The following is an 18,342-nucleotide window of genomic DNA, read 5'->3' on the forward strand; positions in this document are numbered from 1 at the left end:
AGTCAGTGCTTGTGGGACTTCAGGATGATTTAATCATCTGGGGATCTTGTTAAAGGGCAGGTTTTGATTCAGTAGAACTGCCCTGAGATTCTAAATCTGCGACAAGCTCCCAGATAATGGTGACTGGTTCTCCCACCACGCTTTGAATAGCAAAGATTTAAATCTCTGCCATGCAATAGGGTAGTCACTAGTCATGTGTGGCGATTCAAATTTAAATTAAGTAAAATAGACAATTAAATTCTTAATTCTTATTACCTATATTTCACATGCTTAGTAGTCGTGTATGGCTTACATCTTGGAAAACAGATTATAGAACAATTTCATCATCATAGAAAGTTGTTATCAGACTTAAATCATCAGTCTTCAAGGGAAGGAGATTTGTATCTTTTTCTTTGCAGAATTGTTTGATGTGTACAATTAAGAGCTTGTTCTGTTCTTTTGTGCTCACAAATAATATAGGTTTACGTTGGTATGTAAGGCATAGGAGAGAGAAAACAAGGAACAATTTCATATAATTTAAATGTTTGATAAATGGAACTCTCTTTTCCTGTTGATTTTATTGTCAATCCATAGATGTGTTAGCCTGTTTACTCTTTGTCTCTCAACGAGCAATCATTTCTAATCAATTGGGTTCAGTTTCTTTGCCAGTTTTTTTCTGGTCTCACATCGTTACTGTATACTGGAGGAGACATTGTTTAAAGAAGTATTGCAATAATTTAAAGTATAGATGTGTATAATTTGTGAAAAAAATCCTCATATTACCTCCTCCCATCTAAATATTTCACCAATTTATATTTTTGAAGTGTATTCTCTAAGCAGGACCAACCTGTATTAGTTACTAAAAGATATGGGCATTGATTTTCAGTGACTGAAAGTTCCCTGGGTGATTGCTTTTTCTTTACTTCTGTGAAGTGGAAACACTGACAATTGTCATTTCCTTCCAGGAATTTATGCAAATACTCTCACGAGGTTCTCTCAGAGGAGAACTTCAAGGTCCTGAAAAATCATGAACTCTCTGGACTGAACAAAGAGGAATTAAGAGTGCTCCTCGTTCAAAATGACCCTTTCTTTTTGCCCGAGGTAAGTTCTCTCTCCAGGCAGGGGGAGTACCATTGGCAGTGTCTTGTCATGGGTGTGCTTTAGTGCGAGCAGAGAACCCTGTGTGAGTGGGTGTGATCTGAAGAAATAATGGTAGGACTAACTGTTGCTTTACATCAGGGTGACCCCCTAGAAGAGGTGGGCTTTGAGTCAAGGTTTTGGAAGATGAGGGTACAGGCTAAGTTGTTGTAAGAAAGAGACCTCAAAATGCAGCGATTCAAATAAAATATTGCTTTGTTTTTCTATCACTTGATAGCCTAAATCTGGGGTCATTAAACTACAGCCCTTGAGCCAGATCTGGCCTGCCACTTGTTTCTATAAATAAAGTTTTATTGGAACACAGCCACATCCATTCATTTACATATTGTCTATTGCTGCTTTCTCGATACAAGAGTGAGTTGAGTAGCTGCAGCAGGAACTGAATGACCTGCAAAGCCTAAAATATTTGCTATTTGATCCTTTATAGAAATAGTTTGCCAACTTTTGGCCTTGCCTAAGATGTAGGCAGGCAGGTAGGCCAGTGGTCAGGCAGCTGGATTCCATGATGTCTTGCAGGGACTCAGACCAGCAGGTTAGCCCTGTAATCTTATATATAACCTATCTGTTCTATTATTGGACTCAGGCCATTAGAGAATCTGTTCTCTTTCAACATGTGGCTTCCCTGTGCAGGTACAGTGAGGCTCTTATTGTCACCATTTTCTAGCCAGCAGGAGTGAGTGAAAGGCAAGCAGCGTCCTTTTCCAAAGCTGTGACTTGGACACATAGAGTGCATCTTCTCCCCTCTCATTTGCCAGACCTTATCACATGATCACACCTAAGTAGAAGGGAGGCTGGGAAATGTAGTTTCTGGCCAGGTAACTATGTGCCTAGTTGAAACTTGGGAGCTTCTATTATTAGAAGGAAGTTAAGGACAATGGCAGATAATTAACAGTCTCACCCACACAGGAATATTGACTTGAAAATTGGAGGATGCTGTTTAAAGAATGGTATCTGACCTGAAAAAATCCATGAGTAGAGAGGTTAGCCTCACACTGAAGGAGAGGCATAGAAACATATGGAAGACCCAAATGGAGTGGGTGGAAGGGATGGAGACAAGATAAGCAAGGTTGAAATTCTGATGTGCTTTTATAGACGACAAGATGGCTGTTAGGGACATCTGGAGGGTCAAACACCTTTTGACTGTAAGCTCAATGTGTTTCCCTGAGGACTTAAAAAACTTAGGACCTGACAGGTGATTTTGAGTTGACCACTGATGATTTTACAGATGAACACATATGTAAAAATGTGTTCGGAGAGGGAGAGGGGGAGGAATATATACCCAATTTCCTCTTGCATCTTTCATCCAGGTACTTGGATTCGTCTCTGTGTCCAGGAGCCCAGGGAGTAGAAGTCTTGTCTTGGAATCTCTATAGCCTTGGGCTCATGGGCGTGTCTAGTCCCTCCAGGCTGCCAGGACGGGGGAACCGCCTTACACACCAACCTCGTTAAAGTTCCTGTTGACAGGCAGAGGCATCCCCGCCTTTTCCTTTTCTGTGAAGAAGGGTGAAGTCTTGTTATGACCCTGGAGAGGAGTGTTGCCCTGTGGTCCCCTTAGTCTAGTGTTAAACTTGGAGGTTTGGAAAGCTCACTCATCGGGCCTGCTCTCTGCTTCAATTCTCCAAATCACCAAGGAATTTTTATATCACGTCCTGGGAGAACAAGGGCAGTGGAAGCGCCTCCTTTCTCTGGTGAAGAACCTACTAGAAGGTGCTGTTGCTGAGGGATCCCAGAAAAGGCCACGGACAAAAGTGAAGTGACGTCCTCCTAGGAAAATGCTGTTGTCATCCTTTTATCCCAGAGTCCCAAGTGTCACCTGAGGCTCCCTTTCCCTTTTAAGAATTCAGTACCCATGATTAGTGGGTGGTGTGGGAAGCTTTGTGCCTGAAGTCTATTTTTAGCTAATAACTTAATTGCCATCTACCACTTGTCAGAGTTAAGATCACAGACTGGGAGACTGCACTGTTTCCTGAGCCAGAGGTCTGAGGAGCTGGTTCCTGTAGTGGGGAACTGACTAGAGCATCGATAACATAAGTGTCTGAAAATCCTGGGCAAGAGTCGTCTCTAACAGAGTGTTTTAACTTGAGGGAGTAGGGCAGGAGGAGTTCAACCAGAGTTCAACTAGTTCCATGGATAGTTGGTCAAGGATGGTCTGTCCATGTCTCTCAGAGTCCTGACTGCCACTCACTACCTGTGAACAAGGCATTTAATCCTTTTGGGTCTCACTGCAGTTATTTGTTTTGTATTTGTTCAACTAACACTCAGGAGTGCCTGTAAGTGGTAGGCACTAAGTTAAATCCTAAAGGCAGCAGTGGATAAGACACACCACCTGCCCCCCACCTTTTTTTTGGCTGTGGACGGGTGATTAGATTTACTATTTATTTATTTTAATGGAGGTACCGGGGATTGAACCCAGGACCTCCGACATGCTAAGCACACACTCTCCCACTGAGCTGTACTCTTACTACTGAGCTACACCCTTCCCCCATTACTTGCCTTAAAAACTTAAAATGTTCATACTTTTTCACTTTGTCTTGACTTGTGAGGACATAGAAGCATCAGACAAATTTGACTGCCTGCTGTATAAACTTGTAAAATCGAATTGTGCTTATTAAAGGAAGAAATGCTTCCGTTTGTTCTGGCAGGAGCATTCTTACTTAACCATCAGCCTGGTACTAGGAATGTTAACCAGAGTATCATTTGTGAAGTTGCTAATTGTTCCCTTTTTACCAGAGCCTCTAAAACACTGGATCTCAAGCATTAGGGTGCATCAGAATTTGCTGGGGGGTTTGTCAAACCCAGGTTGCTGGCCTCACCTCTGGCCGTTCTGACTCTGTAGATGTGGGGAAGGACCTGGGGATTTGTATTTCTAATATATTTCCAGTTGGAGGTGACACTGCTGGTCCAGGGACCACACTTTGAGAAGTGCTGGTCTAGAGTCCCTGGAGTCTAGAATCTGGATAGTAGAATCAGTAACAATAATGCCTATTTGCATTCGATTTTAGAAGTTGTCTGTGTGGCTAAATCATGGCTGCTAGAGTCTGATTCTGTGTCTTTGCCCCTTGGGTACATCGCAGTGAATCGTGCTGACCTGGTTTGCTCAGAGTCTGAGACAACTTATAAATGTTTTCATCTTTAAGAGTCCTTCTGTAATGATTCAAACCTTTGTCTCACATTTTATATTTTGTACAACACATTTACTTATTTTTTTTTTTAATTTAATCTGCTGCAACTTGGTTAGGTAAGGACAGCAAATATTTTCCTCCTTTACCGGAGAGGAAAGAGGCTGGGAGCAAGTAAGCAATTCAGGTGAGGTCACGTGTCCCTGTTCCAGGGCTGCAGACTTAAACCAACATCTTCTAGTCCTGCATCAGGTGGTCTGGTCTCAGGGACAGTATTTCCTCTGCCCTGCTTTTAGTGAGAACTACATCTCTGTGGAGCTAGGTATGTGGATATACCTATTTACATAGAAATATAAAAATTATCTTGTTTACTTGATCTTTTGAGAAATTGCCACGCTCTGCCTCGCTTAGAGTCTAGATTCCCAACAGGTGCAGGTAAGACCTTTGTATCCTTTTAACTGTAGAATGAGTTGATATCCAAAGACAGTCCTTTCTCTTTGGGGTTCCTTTATAATGTTGGGCTCCCTTTGGGTCCTGTTTGGTCCTATCTGTGGCTGGCCATCTTCTGTTGATTCTTCCAAAGGAAGTTAATCATATTCATGTTTCTTTGTTAGTCTGTAGGCCTATTCTGCCCCCGATAAATCATCGGTTGAATACAACTCACCAAAGATAATGGATACAAGTCCATTTTTTTCCATATATCTCTGCTTACTTCTGAAATTTTTATATAAACATTCCTTAGTGAATGTGTGGCATGTACAGAAACATGTTTTATCTCTGGCTATTGTTTTCTCTTCTGTAGATATGCAAAAATTATAAGGGCGAGGGTGGAAGACAGATTTGTAAGCAGCAGCCACCATGTGAAAGGCTCCACGTCTGCGAACACTTTACCCGAGGGGATTGTGGTTACACCAACTGCTTCAGGTCCCACAACCTGATGGACAGAAAGGTGCTGGTGATCATGAAGGAACACGGCCTGAGCTCAAGCGTGGTCCAGAACATCCAGGACATCTGCAACAGCAGGCACAGCCGAAAGAAGTCCTCTGGCTGGAAAGGTAAGTGCTTTCTCATTAAAAAAAATTTTTTTAAGTGTAGTTGATTTACAATGTGAGTTTCAGGCGTACAGCAAAGTGATTCAGTTACATATATACATACATAGATTTTTTTTTTCTTTTCAGATTTTTTCCATGATTTACTGTTACAAGAAATTGAATATAGTTCCCTGTACTATACAGTAGGTCCTGGTTGTTTACCTATTTTATTTATAGTAATATGTGTCTATTAATCCCCAACTTCTACTTTTTAATTAATAGAACAAGCAGAGGGGGAGGGTAAAGCTCAGTGGTTAGTGTACATGCTTAGCAAGCACTAGGTCCTGGGTTCAATCCCCAGTACCTCCATTTAAAAAAACCCTAAATAAATAAATAAACCTAATTACCTCCCCCCAAACAGAAACAATCAAACAAAAATTAGAACAAGGGCAGAAATAAACAAACCACAAGGAGGGAGAAACTTTACCTAGGATCACTCTACCTTTTACCTGTGATCACTCATCTCATCAAACTCTGTTTTCCCTTTCAGATGTTGTCCATACACATACACAGTTTTTACATAATTATGATCATAGTTACGCACGTGATTTTGCAGTTTGATTTTTATGCTAAGCCCTATCCCCCCAACAAGAGATTAAAAAAAATGTCTTATCATTTTTCTAAAAGCTAATTGATAAAACTTTTTTAAGGGGAAAAAATAAAAATGTTAAGGATTGACCAGGTGTTAACGTTTTGTCCCAGTCGTTTTGCCTCTTTCTCTCCGTATATGTGGACATACAGATACTCACACACATGCGACCGTTTCATGGTTAAAGCATCTGAGGTGTGTTGTCTTCAGGAGACTTCCCTCATCACTTTACTGATTGACTCTGTATCAGCACGTCCCTCCTTGAAACAAGGCCGTTCTCTTCCATAACCATGAGACAGTTAACACAGGAAGTTGCTTATTCATGCAACACTGTATACAATTTAATTTACAGTTCTCAGTACTGTAAATTTCTTTATGTTTATTTTTAAAAGTTGGTCAAATATAATATAAAATTGGCCATTTTAACCGAAGTGTCATTCAGTGGCATTATATTCCCATTGTTGTGTGAGCATCACCCTCATCCACTTCCAGAGCTTCATCATCTTCCCAAACTGAAACTGAACAAGAACCCCGTTCTCCCCGCCCTCCAGCCCCTGACAGCCCCCCTGCTGCTTTCTGTCTCTGTGGGTCTGACTGCTCCACCTGCTTCACGGGAGTGGAGTCACATAGGATTTGCCTTTCTGTGACTGGTTTATTTCGCTCACCACAGTGTCTTCAAGTTTCATCCAGTCCAGGTTATGGCATGATAGAGTTTCCTTCCTTTTAAAAAAAAGGAAAAAAAAATATATATATATAATCCTTATGTAATTTTTCAAAAATTGTGGTAAAAATACACATAACATTTACCGTCTTAACCATTTTTAAGTGTTCGGTGGCATTAAGTACATTCACACTGTTGTGCAGCCAATCTCCGGAACTCTTTTCATCCTGCGAAACTGAAACTCTGTACCCATTAAACAGCCCCTTTCCTCCTCCCCCAGAGCACCTGTCAACCACCATTCTAGTTTCTGTTTCTATGAATTTGGCTGCTATAGGAAATTTCTATAAGTGGAATCATACAGTATTTGTCTTTTTGTGACTGGCTTATTTCACTTGGCATAATGGCCTCAAAATTCATTCATCATGTAGCATGTGTGAGAGTTTCCTTTCTTTTTTTTTTTTAATTTTTAAATTTAAAAAATTTTTTTTGGTGGGGGGGAGGTAATTAGGTCTATTTATTTATTTTTAGAGGAGGTGCTGGGGATTGAACCCAGGACCTTGAGCTGGGTTCTACCACTTGAGCTACACTCTCCCGCCTAGAGTTTCCTTCTGTTTTAAGGCTGAATACGGATACACGACATTTTGTTTACCCATTCATCAGTCAATGGATGCTTGGGTTGCTTCTCCCTTTTGGCTGTTGTGAATTATTCTGCTATGAACATGGGTGTACAAATACCTCTTTGAAACCCTGCTTTCAGTTCTTTGGATACATACTCTGAAATGGAATTGCTGGACCACATGGTAATTCTGTGTTAAATTTTTGAGGAACCACCATACCATTTTCCACAGTGGCTGCACCATTTTAAATTCCCACCAGCAATGCACCAGGGTCCCCATTTCTCCACCTCTTCGCCAACACTTGTTATTTTCTGTTTTTTGGATAATAGCCATCCTAATGGGTATAAAGTGATTAGTACTATTTCTTAAGCATTTTCATGTTGTTTAATGGAATTAACACTTGCCGTTTTTAATGTCTTTATGAAGTGGATATAGAGGAGATGAATTTTATGAAGCAAATAGAATACATAATTCTAAGATTCTGTGAAAGGTAATAAGCATTATATCCTTTTATATTTGAGAGATGCTTTATAGTTTACAAGGGACATGAGGATTATTGGCCTCACTTGGCAGATAAGGAGACTGAGGCTTGGGAATTTTAAGTGACTTTGATTGCAAGCAGACTTAAATCATTTTTAGAAGAATGAAGGGTAATACTATGAATTAAGAAGAGTAGGGGGAGGATATAGCTCCGTGCTAGAGGGCAGTGCTTTGCATCCACAAGGTCCTGGGTTCCATCCCCCGTACCTCCATTAAAATAAAATAATAATAATAAATAAATAAAGCTAATTACCTCCCCCTCCAAAAAAAGAAAAGTAATGTTTTCAGAGCCTCACTAGAGAGTGGCAAAGCTCACATGTTCCGATTCCATGTCTCATGTTGTTTCTTGCTCACCCCAGTGCTCTCTGAACAGGGGACGTCTGGAGGGATGGCTTTCGGTAGAGTTTCCCAATGTGAGTTTACTGTACGAGAGAGAGAGTTTTATTTGTTGTCACTTCCGGTTAATCTACTTAGTTAACCGTTGTTGACAGAGGAGGATGCCTGCTTGTACTCCACTCCTCCTGCCCCCCGGGGTTTGGAAGAGAAGGAGCCTCTCGTCTTCTCTTCCCCACATGCAGTAGCACAACTCACACACCGCATATACACACTCCACACGTGCACACAGAAACAACCACCTACATGCAGACGTACCCCACGCATACACAAACCTCACACACAGCACACATAACATGCGCACAGCACACACTTCTCACGTGCACACACCCCACCGACACACATGCATCCACACCACATGCACACCCCTCATACATATACCACACATGTGTTGCACACACACTTCATGCATGCACACACACCCAGCACGACACATGCCACATATAAACATCACACCCATGCATACCACACTTCACACACACTCACAAACACACATGCTCCCTCCCTCCCCTCTGCTTCCTGGGAGTGTGACTTACCATGTTTCTAGAGGGAGACCAATTCTTTGTGATATTACTCACTTCATCTTGGGCGTTTGGGGGCTGGACGGAGAACTCTGGAAACTTTTCTAGCTTAAATGAAATCAGAGGTTTATTGTAGTTTCTTTTTTTGTTGTTGTTCTAAGTATCGTGAGTCCTTAACTTGTTACGTACACTGATATCACAATATGGGCAAGATCTAAATTATTTTTGGAAAGTCCTCCCTGAACTATTCTGTCCCTGCATTCACCACAGCGATGCATGATGGGGAATGTGGACAGCCCCACCTAAGAGCTGGGTGCTTGGGGGTGACGTCTGAGCCCCAGGAGAGAAGCCGAGAAGAGCCAGGGTCAGTTCGCATGCTATTCTGGGCCACGGGATGTTGTTTCTGCCAAGCTGGCAGGATGCCAGGCGTCCTCCGTTGTTGTAACCACCTTCTCAAGACTTTCCCACACCAGTGATGTGGTAGAACTCGGAGAGCAGACCTGGAAGAGCTGAGGGGAAACAGTGGTGAGAAGCCAGCCGTGTTCACACTGACTTTCCCTGTTTCGTTTTTCTCTCCTAGCTCCTTCCTCACATCGCAGAGATGTGCCATATACAGGCAGAAGCAAGAGCAGAAACCGATTACTCCAGGGCACCCTTGAATTTCTTCCATCAGCCTCAGCTTCTGCTGCTCAGAGGTCCTGCACACCCAGTCCGGAGCCGGTCGGCCGGAAGCCCAGCCTGGACGATGTGCTGATGGAGGCTGTCACCCACAAGTTCGTGCATTTGGGAAGTCAGGATTGCTCTCAGCCTGCCCCAGTCTCCTCTACGGCTGTCAGTTTTGGAGGAACAGGTCAGGTGGGGGGAAGCCAGAGGTTTTCAGAGAACGGAGGCCCAGAGAGTCTCTTTCGTGGGAATCATGACAGAAAGGGCATCACTTTGGATTCAGCACCAGCTTCCAAATGGAAGGGCCCCACATCCTGGCAGAAGGACCAAGACACCAGCAGAGAGAGCTTGTTTCCTCTGCATCAAGCTGTCTCCACCTCTGTTGGTTCTCCGCAAACACCCGAAACCATAACCACCAGGAAGAGCCCGGCTGTCCTTTCCTCAGACTGCAGGAACACGGAGAACAAAAGTGAAATTCCAGCTGTCCTGCGCTTGCCGATTTTTAACAATGTTGATGGGATGGCCCCAGATGGGACTTCCGCGAAATCTTCAAATTACAAAACCACAACCAGTAGACAGCGAGAAAAATCGTTACCTAGGAATCAGGACACCGGAACTACTCACCATAATGTCCAGACCCCTGGCAAAATTACAGCTGACAATGTAGGAGCCGCCTTTGTTAACGGTAAACACATAGAGAAGACATTTCGGGCCAGTCTGTCCACAGTGCCACCAAAGGGCTCTAGTAAAGTTATGGATGAAACCACTGGCGCAGGTAAAACTGGCGCCACTGGTTTTGGCTTAACATCGACAGTCAGAGGGGAGAAAGATGTGTTACGCTCTGGAAAGCAGAGACTGAGAACCCAGGCCCTGTCCGCGTATGGGGAGACCACTGCCCCCACACAAGGCAGTGCTCCGCCCACGGTCCCTCCTTTTTCACCTGCCTTAAGCAACAGAGCTGCAGCCTAGGGCACCTGTGGTCAGAACTCCGCTCAGATTTCTGCTAGCCCTGCCAGTGAGCTTGTAAGGAGGGCGCTAGGCTGGGCTCTGCGTGCGTCACTGACGGACAAAGGGGGCCCCAGTTCAGGTGCCTGCAGCAGAGCGGCTGTGGCTGCTGGCTCCCCTTTGGATGTTCCTTAGCAGTTATTAAAGGGCAAAGAGGGTTTTGATTAAGGATCAGTGCCAGTGAGGGGACTGACATGAAGACGGAAGGGCCAGCCCTAGAAGTGTATGGAATAAGCAGCTACATTTATTGAGAGCAGGAGTCGTTCAGCCATGGTTTAAGAAGTAAATGTAACTCTCAGGTGATCCTAATGTTTGTGTTCGGTTCCATGGGGGGGCTGTCTGTGTTCTCATGAGCAATACGTGAATCATAGGAATTTCCTTGAACATAGCCCCTCTTTCAGATAGTCTTTCCCACTGAGACCAGGTATCTTGATTTTTAGTTTAAATATTAGAATCAGCATACACGCATCCCCTTTTGTTTTGTAGATTCCGTATCTGACGTTGCGAGTACCGCATCTTCCAGGATGGATGAACGTGGCTCAAATGAAATTTGCCTCGACCATCTATACAAGGGTTGTCAACTTAGTGAGTAACTTAAGGACTTTCTAGAAGCAGAAACTTTATTAATAGTAATTGGCTACCATTTACTGAGTATTTACTATGTGTCAGGTGCAATGCTAAGAATCTCACATGCATCTTCATTAAACTTCAGGTCAACACTTGGTTCTGTTGTTGATCCATGTCACAGATGCACAGACAGAACTTGGGTTTTCCCTAAACTACCCACTTCACCACTGCATGATACTATACATTCTCCCTTTGCAATTCAGTTTAAGGTGAACTATGATACTTAATCAGAGGTCCATCTTTTTATCTACGAGAAACAAAGGTGTCGTAGCAGGCACATTTTCAGAGTTCATTTCCCGTCATGCTCTAAGTGTTGCTTCTCTTCTGGGCCGTGGACTCTTTGACTTGTGTCACTCCAGCCAAGGAGCCACACCTGTTCCGTGTCTCCTCCCACCAGGCTTCCTGTAGAAACGTCTCCCACGGGACTGCTGGGGACACGCTGCCCTCTTCCTCTCACGCCGCTGCCTCCCTTTCCTGCCTCTGCCCCATCAGGCATCGTGTCCGATTCGTTACTTGATCACTTAGTGGCCTTAGACACATTCGCCTTGTGTCTGAAGAAGAGATTCTACCCTGCGTTCTCTAAATCAGAAGTCTTTAAACAAATCTTTGTTTTGAATTATGGTAAAATGTACATAACCTTGATTTTACCATCTTAACCATTTTTAAGTGTACAGTTCAGTAGTGTGCATTACATTCATACTGCTGTGCAACCGATTTCCAGAACCCTTTTCATCTTGTGAAACTGACACTCTGTACCCACGAAACAACAGCTCCTCATTTCCCCCTTCCAGCAGGAAAGCCCCAGGCAGCTGCCATTCTGGTTTCTGCTGCTATGAATATGATTCCTCTATGTCCCTCATGTATATGAACTCACACAGTATTTGTCTTTTTTCTGACACTGACTTACTTCACTTAGCATAATGTCCCCAAGGTTCATCCATGTTGAAGCCTTTGTGAGAGTTGCCGTCCTTTTTAAGACTAAATACTATTCTGTTATATTTTATTACATTGTGTTGGAATCATTCATTCATTGATGGACACTTGAGTTGCTTCTACCTTTTGGCTATTGTGTATAATGCTGCTGTCCACACAGGTGTACAAAATATCTGTTTGAGACCTTTCCTTCAATTCTTTTGGGTATAGACCCAGAAGTGGAATTGCTGGATTATGTGGCAAATCTATGTTTAATTTGCTTTTTGAGGAACTGCCACACAGTTTTCCATAGCAGCTGTATCATTTTCCATTTTCACCAACAATGCACAAGGGCTTCAATGTCTCCACATCCTTGCCAGCACATGTTAATTTCTGTTTTTCATGTATTTGTTTATTTGTTTATAGCAGCCATTTAAATGCGTGTGAGGAAGGCACGGACTATAACAAATAGTTAGACTTTTGAATCAGCCAAATCTCAGTAGTGCCACTCTGGGTTTCCCTGTGATGTCTAAGTCTCTCTCTTTTTGTTCTAAAAGACATTGCAAAACGATTTAAACGTAATGCAAACTGAAAAACAGAACTGTTTCCTGTGCTCCTGTATTATGGATTTGTTAACATTAATTCATGATTGAGCCAGTACGCATTGAATGGCCATCTTTTGCATGCCTAGTCCTATGCCAGTGAAGCAAGGGAGATGTAAGCTAAACAGTGATGCAGGCATTTCTTCAGTGCGTTTGTCATTAAGGTGGGACATCAAAACATCTACAAATTAGAAAACTCCATAAAATAAGTAAATACATAAATAGTAAAGCACAACCTGGGTGCTGAATACTGGCTAAGGGAATATGAAATACAAGGCAGGTCAGAATAGCGTGAGATGAGTGAGGGAATTCTTCTGGAAGAGAAGAATTTTAGGCCAGGGCTTCAGGGAAACACAAGCAGTTGCCTATGCTGGAGAGCATTTTATCTCAATAAATCCATGTGGCGGGTGCAGAAAGGGTAACTGTAAATTTATAATGACCTCAGATTTCCATGTGGGTGATGTGGCTTTTTGGGGAGTGGAGAATTTTGTTTTCTGATGAGTCTCCGTGGGTAATAAAAGAACCTGGAGATATGGATTTGGGGCAGTGCAGGTGGAGGCCAGCATGGGCAGGGGAATGTGCCTGCAGGTCTGGCAGGGTGGGAAAGGCAGGCCTTGATGGGAAAAGTCAGCAGTGAACTTGGTTGAATTGGTTAGAACCCCCACGCAACAAACCCTCCGGCCTCTTTTCTGTCTTTGTAGACGGCTGCCACAAAGTTCACTTCCACCTGCCCTACCGGTGGCAGATGTTCATTGGAAACACCTGGATGGACCTCTTGCTCATGGAGAATATTGAGAAGGCCTTTTGTGACCCCAAAATCTGCGTGTAAGTTGATGGCTGGTCTGGCTTGTGAGTTTCACAGCATCATCAAAGGAAAGCGGAGTGCTATGTTGATGGGAAGAAGAAATAACAATTTTCCCTCAGAATCCCATTCAGGCTGAACTCTTTGGATAAAAAAAAGCAAATGCTTGATGGGTTAATGAACAGAAAAACAGAAGTTGGGCAGGTTTGAAGTCACTCAGAACCCGGCTAATTCTAGGAGTTCTGGGACTATTTGCTAACTCAGGTGAAATAAACAAGGACACGGTTATTTGTTTAGTTAATATTTGTCAAGGTGTGCTGCAGAACAACACGATGCAGAGGTCAGTTTGTATTCCTATCAGTTCATCATATGACTATTAAAAGTACTAAATGATGAGCTCAAAAGAGCTTTTGGCTTAATTTCATAGTTTGAGAAAATGATTTGAGTCATTTCATGTAGTTCTGGGGCAGAATTTTTTTGTATACTTTAGCATTTTAAAGCTTCCTCTGTTTGCTTTTTTCTCTAACCTGGAGATTTCTAAGAGGCTGCCTTACATTTCTGTTTCTGTTAGGGCTGGGATACTACCCATGACTCTATTTATAGATGCATCCTGTTTTATAAGGAAATTTGGTTGGGGGGAAAATACGGACGTTTCATCTGCGGAGCTGGAGAATCTTTGGTGGAGATTCTGTGTTGCTGCATTTTGCCAGTAGAGGGTGGCATCAGCAGTTTTCTTATTTCTAGGTGTGTTTTTCCCCCCCAGGTAAATCTGAAGCAGAGTTTCTCAACCTTAGCGCTCTTGACTTTTGAATCAGATAATTAATTGTTTTGGGGGCCATTTAGCGTCTATCCTGGTGTCTATCCACTACATGCCAGTTGTGATAACCAAAAATGTTCTTTAGACATTGTCACATGTCCCTGGGGTCGCAAAATTGCTCCTGGTGGAAAACCACTGATCTAGGAGACATTTCTTAGAGTGGCAGTTCTCAGATTTTTTGGTCTCAGGAGCCTCCCCCTGTCACCACAATCTTAAAATGTACAGCGGATCCCAGAGAGCTTCTGTTTATGTGGATTATAACTGTCAATATTTACCATATTAAAAATCAAAACAGAAAAATTAAATATTTATTGATTCATTCAAAAATAACAATAATAAACTCATTACATGTTAACATTTTAATAGATTATATAGTTATATGCATATATAGCTGTATATAAGTATATTTACAAAAATAACTATTTTCCAAAACAAAATAAAAATTCATTGAGAAGAATGAAATTATTTTCTATTTTTGCAAGTCTTATTATTCTGTTGTGAAATCACACATCTTGTAGCCTCTGGAAAACTCCACTGTGCACCTGTCAGGGTATGAAAGTGAAAAAGGCAAGTTATGTCTTAATGTTACTATGAAAATACCTCAGATCTTGCTGGCTCCCTGAAAAGGCTCCAATCACCCCTTCATAACTATTTAAATAATAATTATTGAAAAAACTGACCGACTGTGAATCTCTAACTGACTTTCTAACATTGAGCCAGTCAGTTGGTTTTTGTGGGCACAGTGTTCTTCTGGGATATTTTTTGAGGGAAGAACACATTTTGTGACACCATTAAATATGTGGTGTATGCAGGCTACATTGCTACTCTGTATTTCAGTTTTTTCTTTTATGTGTAAGACCAGAAGTTATATAATGGAAATTCAAAGATCCTTTTCAGCTCTAAAGTTTTAATTCTGTGCTCTTATGAGGGAAAACTAGAGTGTAGAAAACAGAAGAATTTTGCTTCAGTGAAGCATTTTGTTAATGCTAAACTTTTCCCTCTCAGCATTACTATTGACAATTATAAAATCAATTTCCGGAAAATGACTTGTGACAATAATCCTATCCGACGTATCTCCACGCCTTCATCCGTCACAATGCCAGCCAATTCTGTCTTCACCACCAAGTGGCTTTGGTACTGGAGGAATAGATCTGACGAATGGGTTCAGTATGGGGAGAAGGTGAGTACCGTTCCTCCTCGTGGGCAGATAAACTTGCCAACTTTGGGAGAAACCATTAACACGATGTCTGATGCCTATGTGTTACCCATGGAGCGTGGATATGGTAGAAGAAGTGGTGCTTTTTTTACATTGTACCCAGCTGTATTTGCATTTGTTTTTCAGCAAGCATATACTCCAATTGCATCATTAAAAAAATTATATATATAGATTTTTTTTTTTAGTGAAAGTACTAGGAATTGAACCCAGGACCTTGTGCACGTAAGGATGTGCTCTACCACCGAGCTATACCCTCCCCCTCCTTTAAAAAAATTATAATTATTTTTAAGGAACCTCTTGATACTTCTTGCTGAGCCAGTCAAATATCCTTCATTCCTCACTATCGGGGACTGGGGTGGAACCTTGAGATAGCTTTCTATGTATTAGTACATAAATACACAGAGACTATTACTTCCAACCAGAAAAGGAGGCAAGAGTGAGAAATCAGAAGACTGATACAGATAGTTACTAGGATTCAGTCAGAGTCTGTTTTCGGATGAACTAGAAGATTCTAGGCTTACCCCCACAGGGACATAGTAATAGGGGGTAGAAGTTTAGATAACCAGAGTGTCTGTCTAGTGTCCCTTCTTCCCTTTGAACCATAGGATTGAAGAGGGGAAGAGAGAGAGTGCTTAGGTATGTATGTAATGAAATCAGAGTGAGGAGAAAGAGAAAATAAAAGCAAGAGATTAAAATGAAGCCAGTGACAAAGTAGGGACAAGGAAATATCAGCATAAGATTCTATATAGTTAGAAGTCAATGAGCCATACATTTGGCTCTGAGCTCCCTAGCTGCCAAAGCAAGCAAAGAAACACAACCCGTTACAAGTTCCCCTGTGCCTCTATGGGAAAACCATTCCAGTTACTCAGGAGAAGCACAGCTTTTTTTTCCTGTTAGTGAGGCCTGAGAAAAACATCTCCTAGAGGGCCGCACAGAGGGGACCATGCGTGCTGTGGTGAGGGAGGCCCTCCACCTTAGTCCTGTGGTCCCTGCAGTAGCTCGGCGGTTTCCCAGCCATCTTAGAGGTGGATACAAGTTCTCAGATGATCTTTCACAGAACTGAAATGAGCAAACTAGAATAATGCAGAGCTGCTCCATGCAAAGAGGACAGGGCTCAGAGCTCCATCTCTCAGTTCCCTTCCTCTTTGCTCTCCTCTCCTGTGGTGACCCATCAAACATCCCATCATGAAAACTCCTTGATGCCGAGCTTTGCACAGTTTCCTCTTATGCTCAAGCCAAGGATGATGTCAAAGTACAGTTCTGTAAAAGTGATTCTCTCAGGTGCTTGTGGAAATAGAAACTATAAACTCAAATTCATTAGCCTTGGGTATTAAAGCAAATAACTAAATAAAATAAAACAAAATTTAAAAATAAAGTAAATGAAAATAAGCTATAGGTCTCAATGGTTCTTATGTCAACTACTTGGAACTTTCAGTAAGGTAAGGGAGAAAAGCTGGAAAGTATTTGCATTCTAGTGACATCAGGGCCCCAGAGACCAAAAAGAGCTCTCATTGGGGATTAGATCATATTTAAACTTATACAAGTTCTGTCACTCACATTTCCTAGTAAAGCACTGAGAAATTTCCTGATAAAACTTTAATTCAGAGTTCTCCCTGGGACATCCAGGCTGTGTTAAATGGAGTTGCGGAACTTTCAACCTACAGCCACACAAAATGTTGTATTCATTTAATCTGTGGCACATGTCTAAGAAATGGAATATGTTCTTCTTTATATTCTTGTTTTTTATTGAAATGTAGTTGATTTATAGTGTTAGTTTCTGGTGTACAGCAAAGCAGTTCAGTTCCACATATACGTACATATATATATTTTCAATTTCTTTTCCATAATGGCTCATTACAAGAAGTTGAATATAGTTCCCTGTACCGTACTGGAATATGTTCTTTGAGGATGTGAATAAATTCTGACTCTCATATTGATTAGACCCATTATTATATAAATTGAGTTGGCACTTCTGTTTTAAAAGAAAAAAGAGAGAAAAGGAAGGAAGGGAAACAAGCCCTGGGTTTGGTGTTTTCCTTGGTGGTTTTCCAGGTAAAATAAAAATGGTGATACCATGAGATTTGAACCACAAACATAGGAGCAGCCTGGTTTCTCCCATAGTTCAGTGTGTTACGGTCCAAGTTTATAGATCTTTGATGGCCTTGTTTGATCCAGTGTACAAGTTAGAATATTTAGAGAAAAGGGTGGGACATATAGCTTTCAGACAGGGCCCTACAGGTTTTATCTTGTAACTGAGTTTTTCTTAAGAGTTGGGCAACTGAGATTTCTGGGTTAGGAACCTCTCAGGTATGAACTGGAAGAACAGAAACTTTTGCCAACAAAGTGTAGGTGCTTGTGTTTTGACAGTGAACTCTCTGGAAGGTAGAATTGATTTATGGAAGTGAAAGTGCTTAACCAGGACTCGAACCTACGTAGATGGCGGACAGGGAGAGGACGGTGGGCATCCGTGGTGCCGGACGGAGTTCTAGCAGGAGTGGCTGGAAGGCAGAGTCAGATGGTAGTCATGGGCTTTGCGTCAGACAGGGGGTGCAGATCCAGACCCTCGAGAGGTGTGCCAGCAGATGGCTAAGCTTAGTAGCTGTGAAAGCTGGCGTTGAGGGGCAGGAGGCCATGATCTGAGGGGGTTGCCCAGGGCAAGGGCAAGCCATAGGCCTAGAAAGCCAAGATCAAGGTGGTAATGTAGGCACAAGACGAAGGCAAGACCTGGTTAGTGAACCATAAGCTGAAGGTAAGATCAAGTCTCCTGGAAGAATACATTGTAAGCTCTACCACTGATTCTTTCGCTCGCTTACTCATTCAGAACTGGAGTCCAGTGTGAGGGCAGGGCCAGAGGAAGGTCCCAGTGAACCATGCGAGGCTGTGCAGATGCTCAGTCACTGACTTAATGGCCCTGTTCTGTCCAGTATGACAACCACTAGCCGTACGTGACTATTTAGTTCTTTTTTTTCTGGGAGAAGGAAGGATGTATTACTTGCAGCGAGTAAAAAGAACACTGGGGATCTTTCCCAA

At 42.3% G+C, this 18,342-nt stretch overlaps 1 protein-coding gene across 2 annotated transcripts in view; it reads left to right on the forward strand.

Annotated features, from left to right (window-relative positions):
• Positions 1–18,342, forward strand: part of ZC3HAV1 (zinc finger CCCH-type containing, antiviral 1) — a 52,470-nt gene that overhangs the window by 16,789 nt on the left and 17,339 nt on the right. For both annotated transcript variants that reach the window (XM_010983178.3, XM_064487325.1), the window contains exons 2-7: positions 945–1,080; positions 5,059–5,311; positions 9,249–10,016; positions 10,823–10,921; positions 13,179–13,302; positions 15,102–15,276. In XM_010983178.3, the coding sequence (XP_010981480.2) occupies positions 945–1,080; positions 5,059–5,311; positions 9,249–10,016; positions 10,823–10,921; positions 13,179–13,302; positions 15,102–15,276 (1,555 nt within the window). The remainder of the gene's footprint in view (positions 1–944; positions 1,081–5,058; positions 5,312–9,248; positions 10,017–10,822; positions 10,922–13,178; positions 13,303–15,101; positions 15,277–18,342) is intronic.

Source organism: Camelus dromedarius, chromosome 7 (assembly GCF_036321535.1).
Source record: "Camelus dromedarius isolate mCamDro1 chromosome 7, mCamDro1.pat, whole genome shotgun sequence".
Lineage (NCBI taxonomy): Eukaryota > Metazoa > Chordata > Mammalia > Artiodactyla > Camelidae > Camelus > Camelus dromedarius.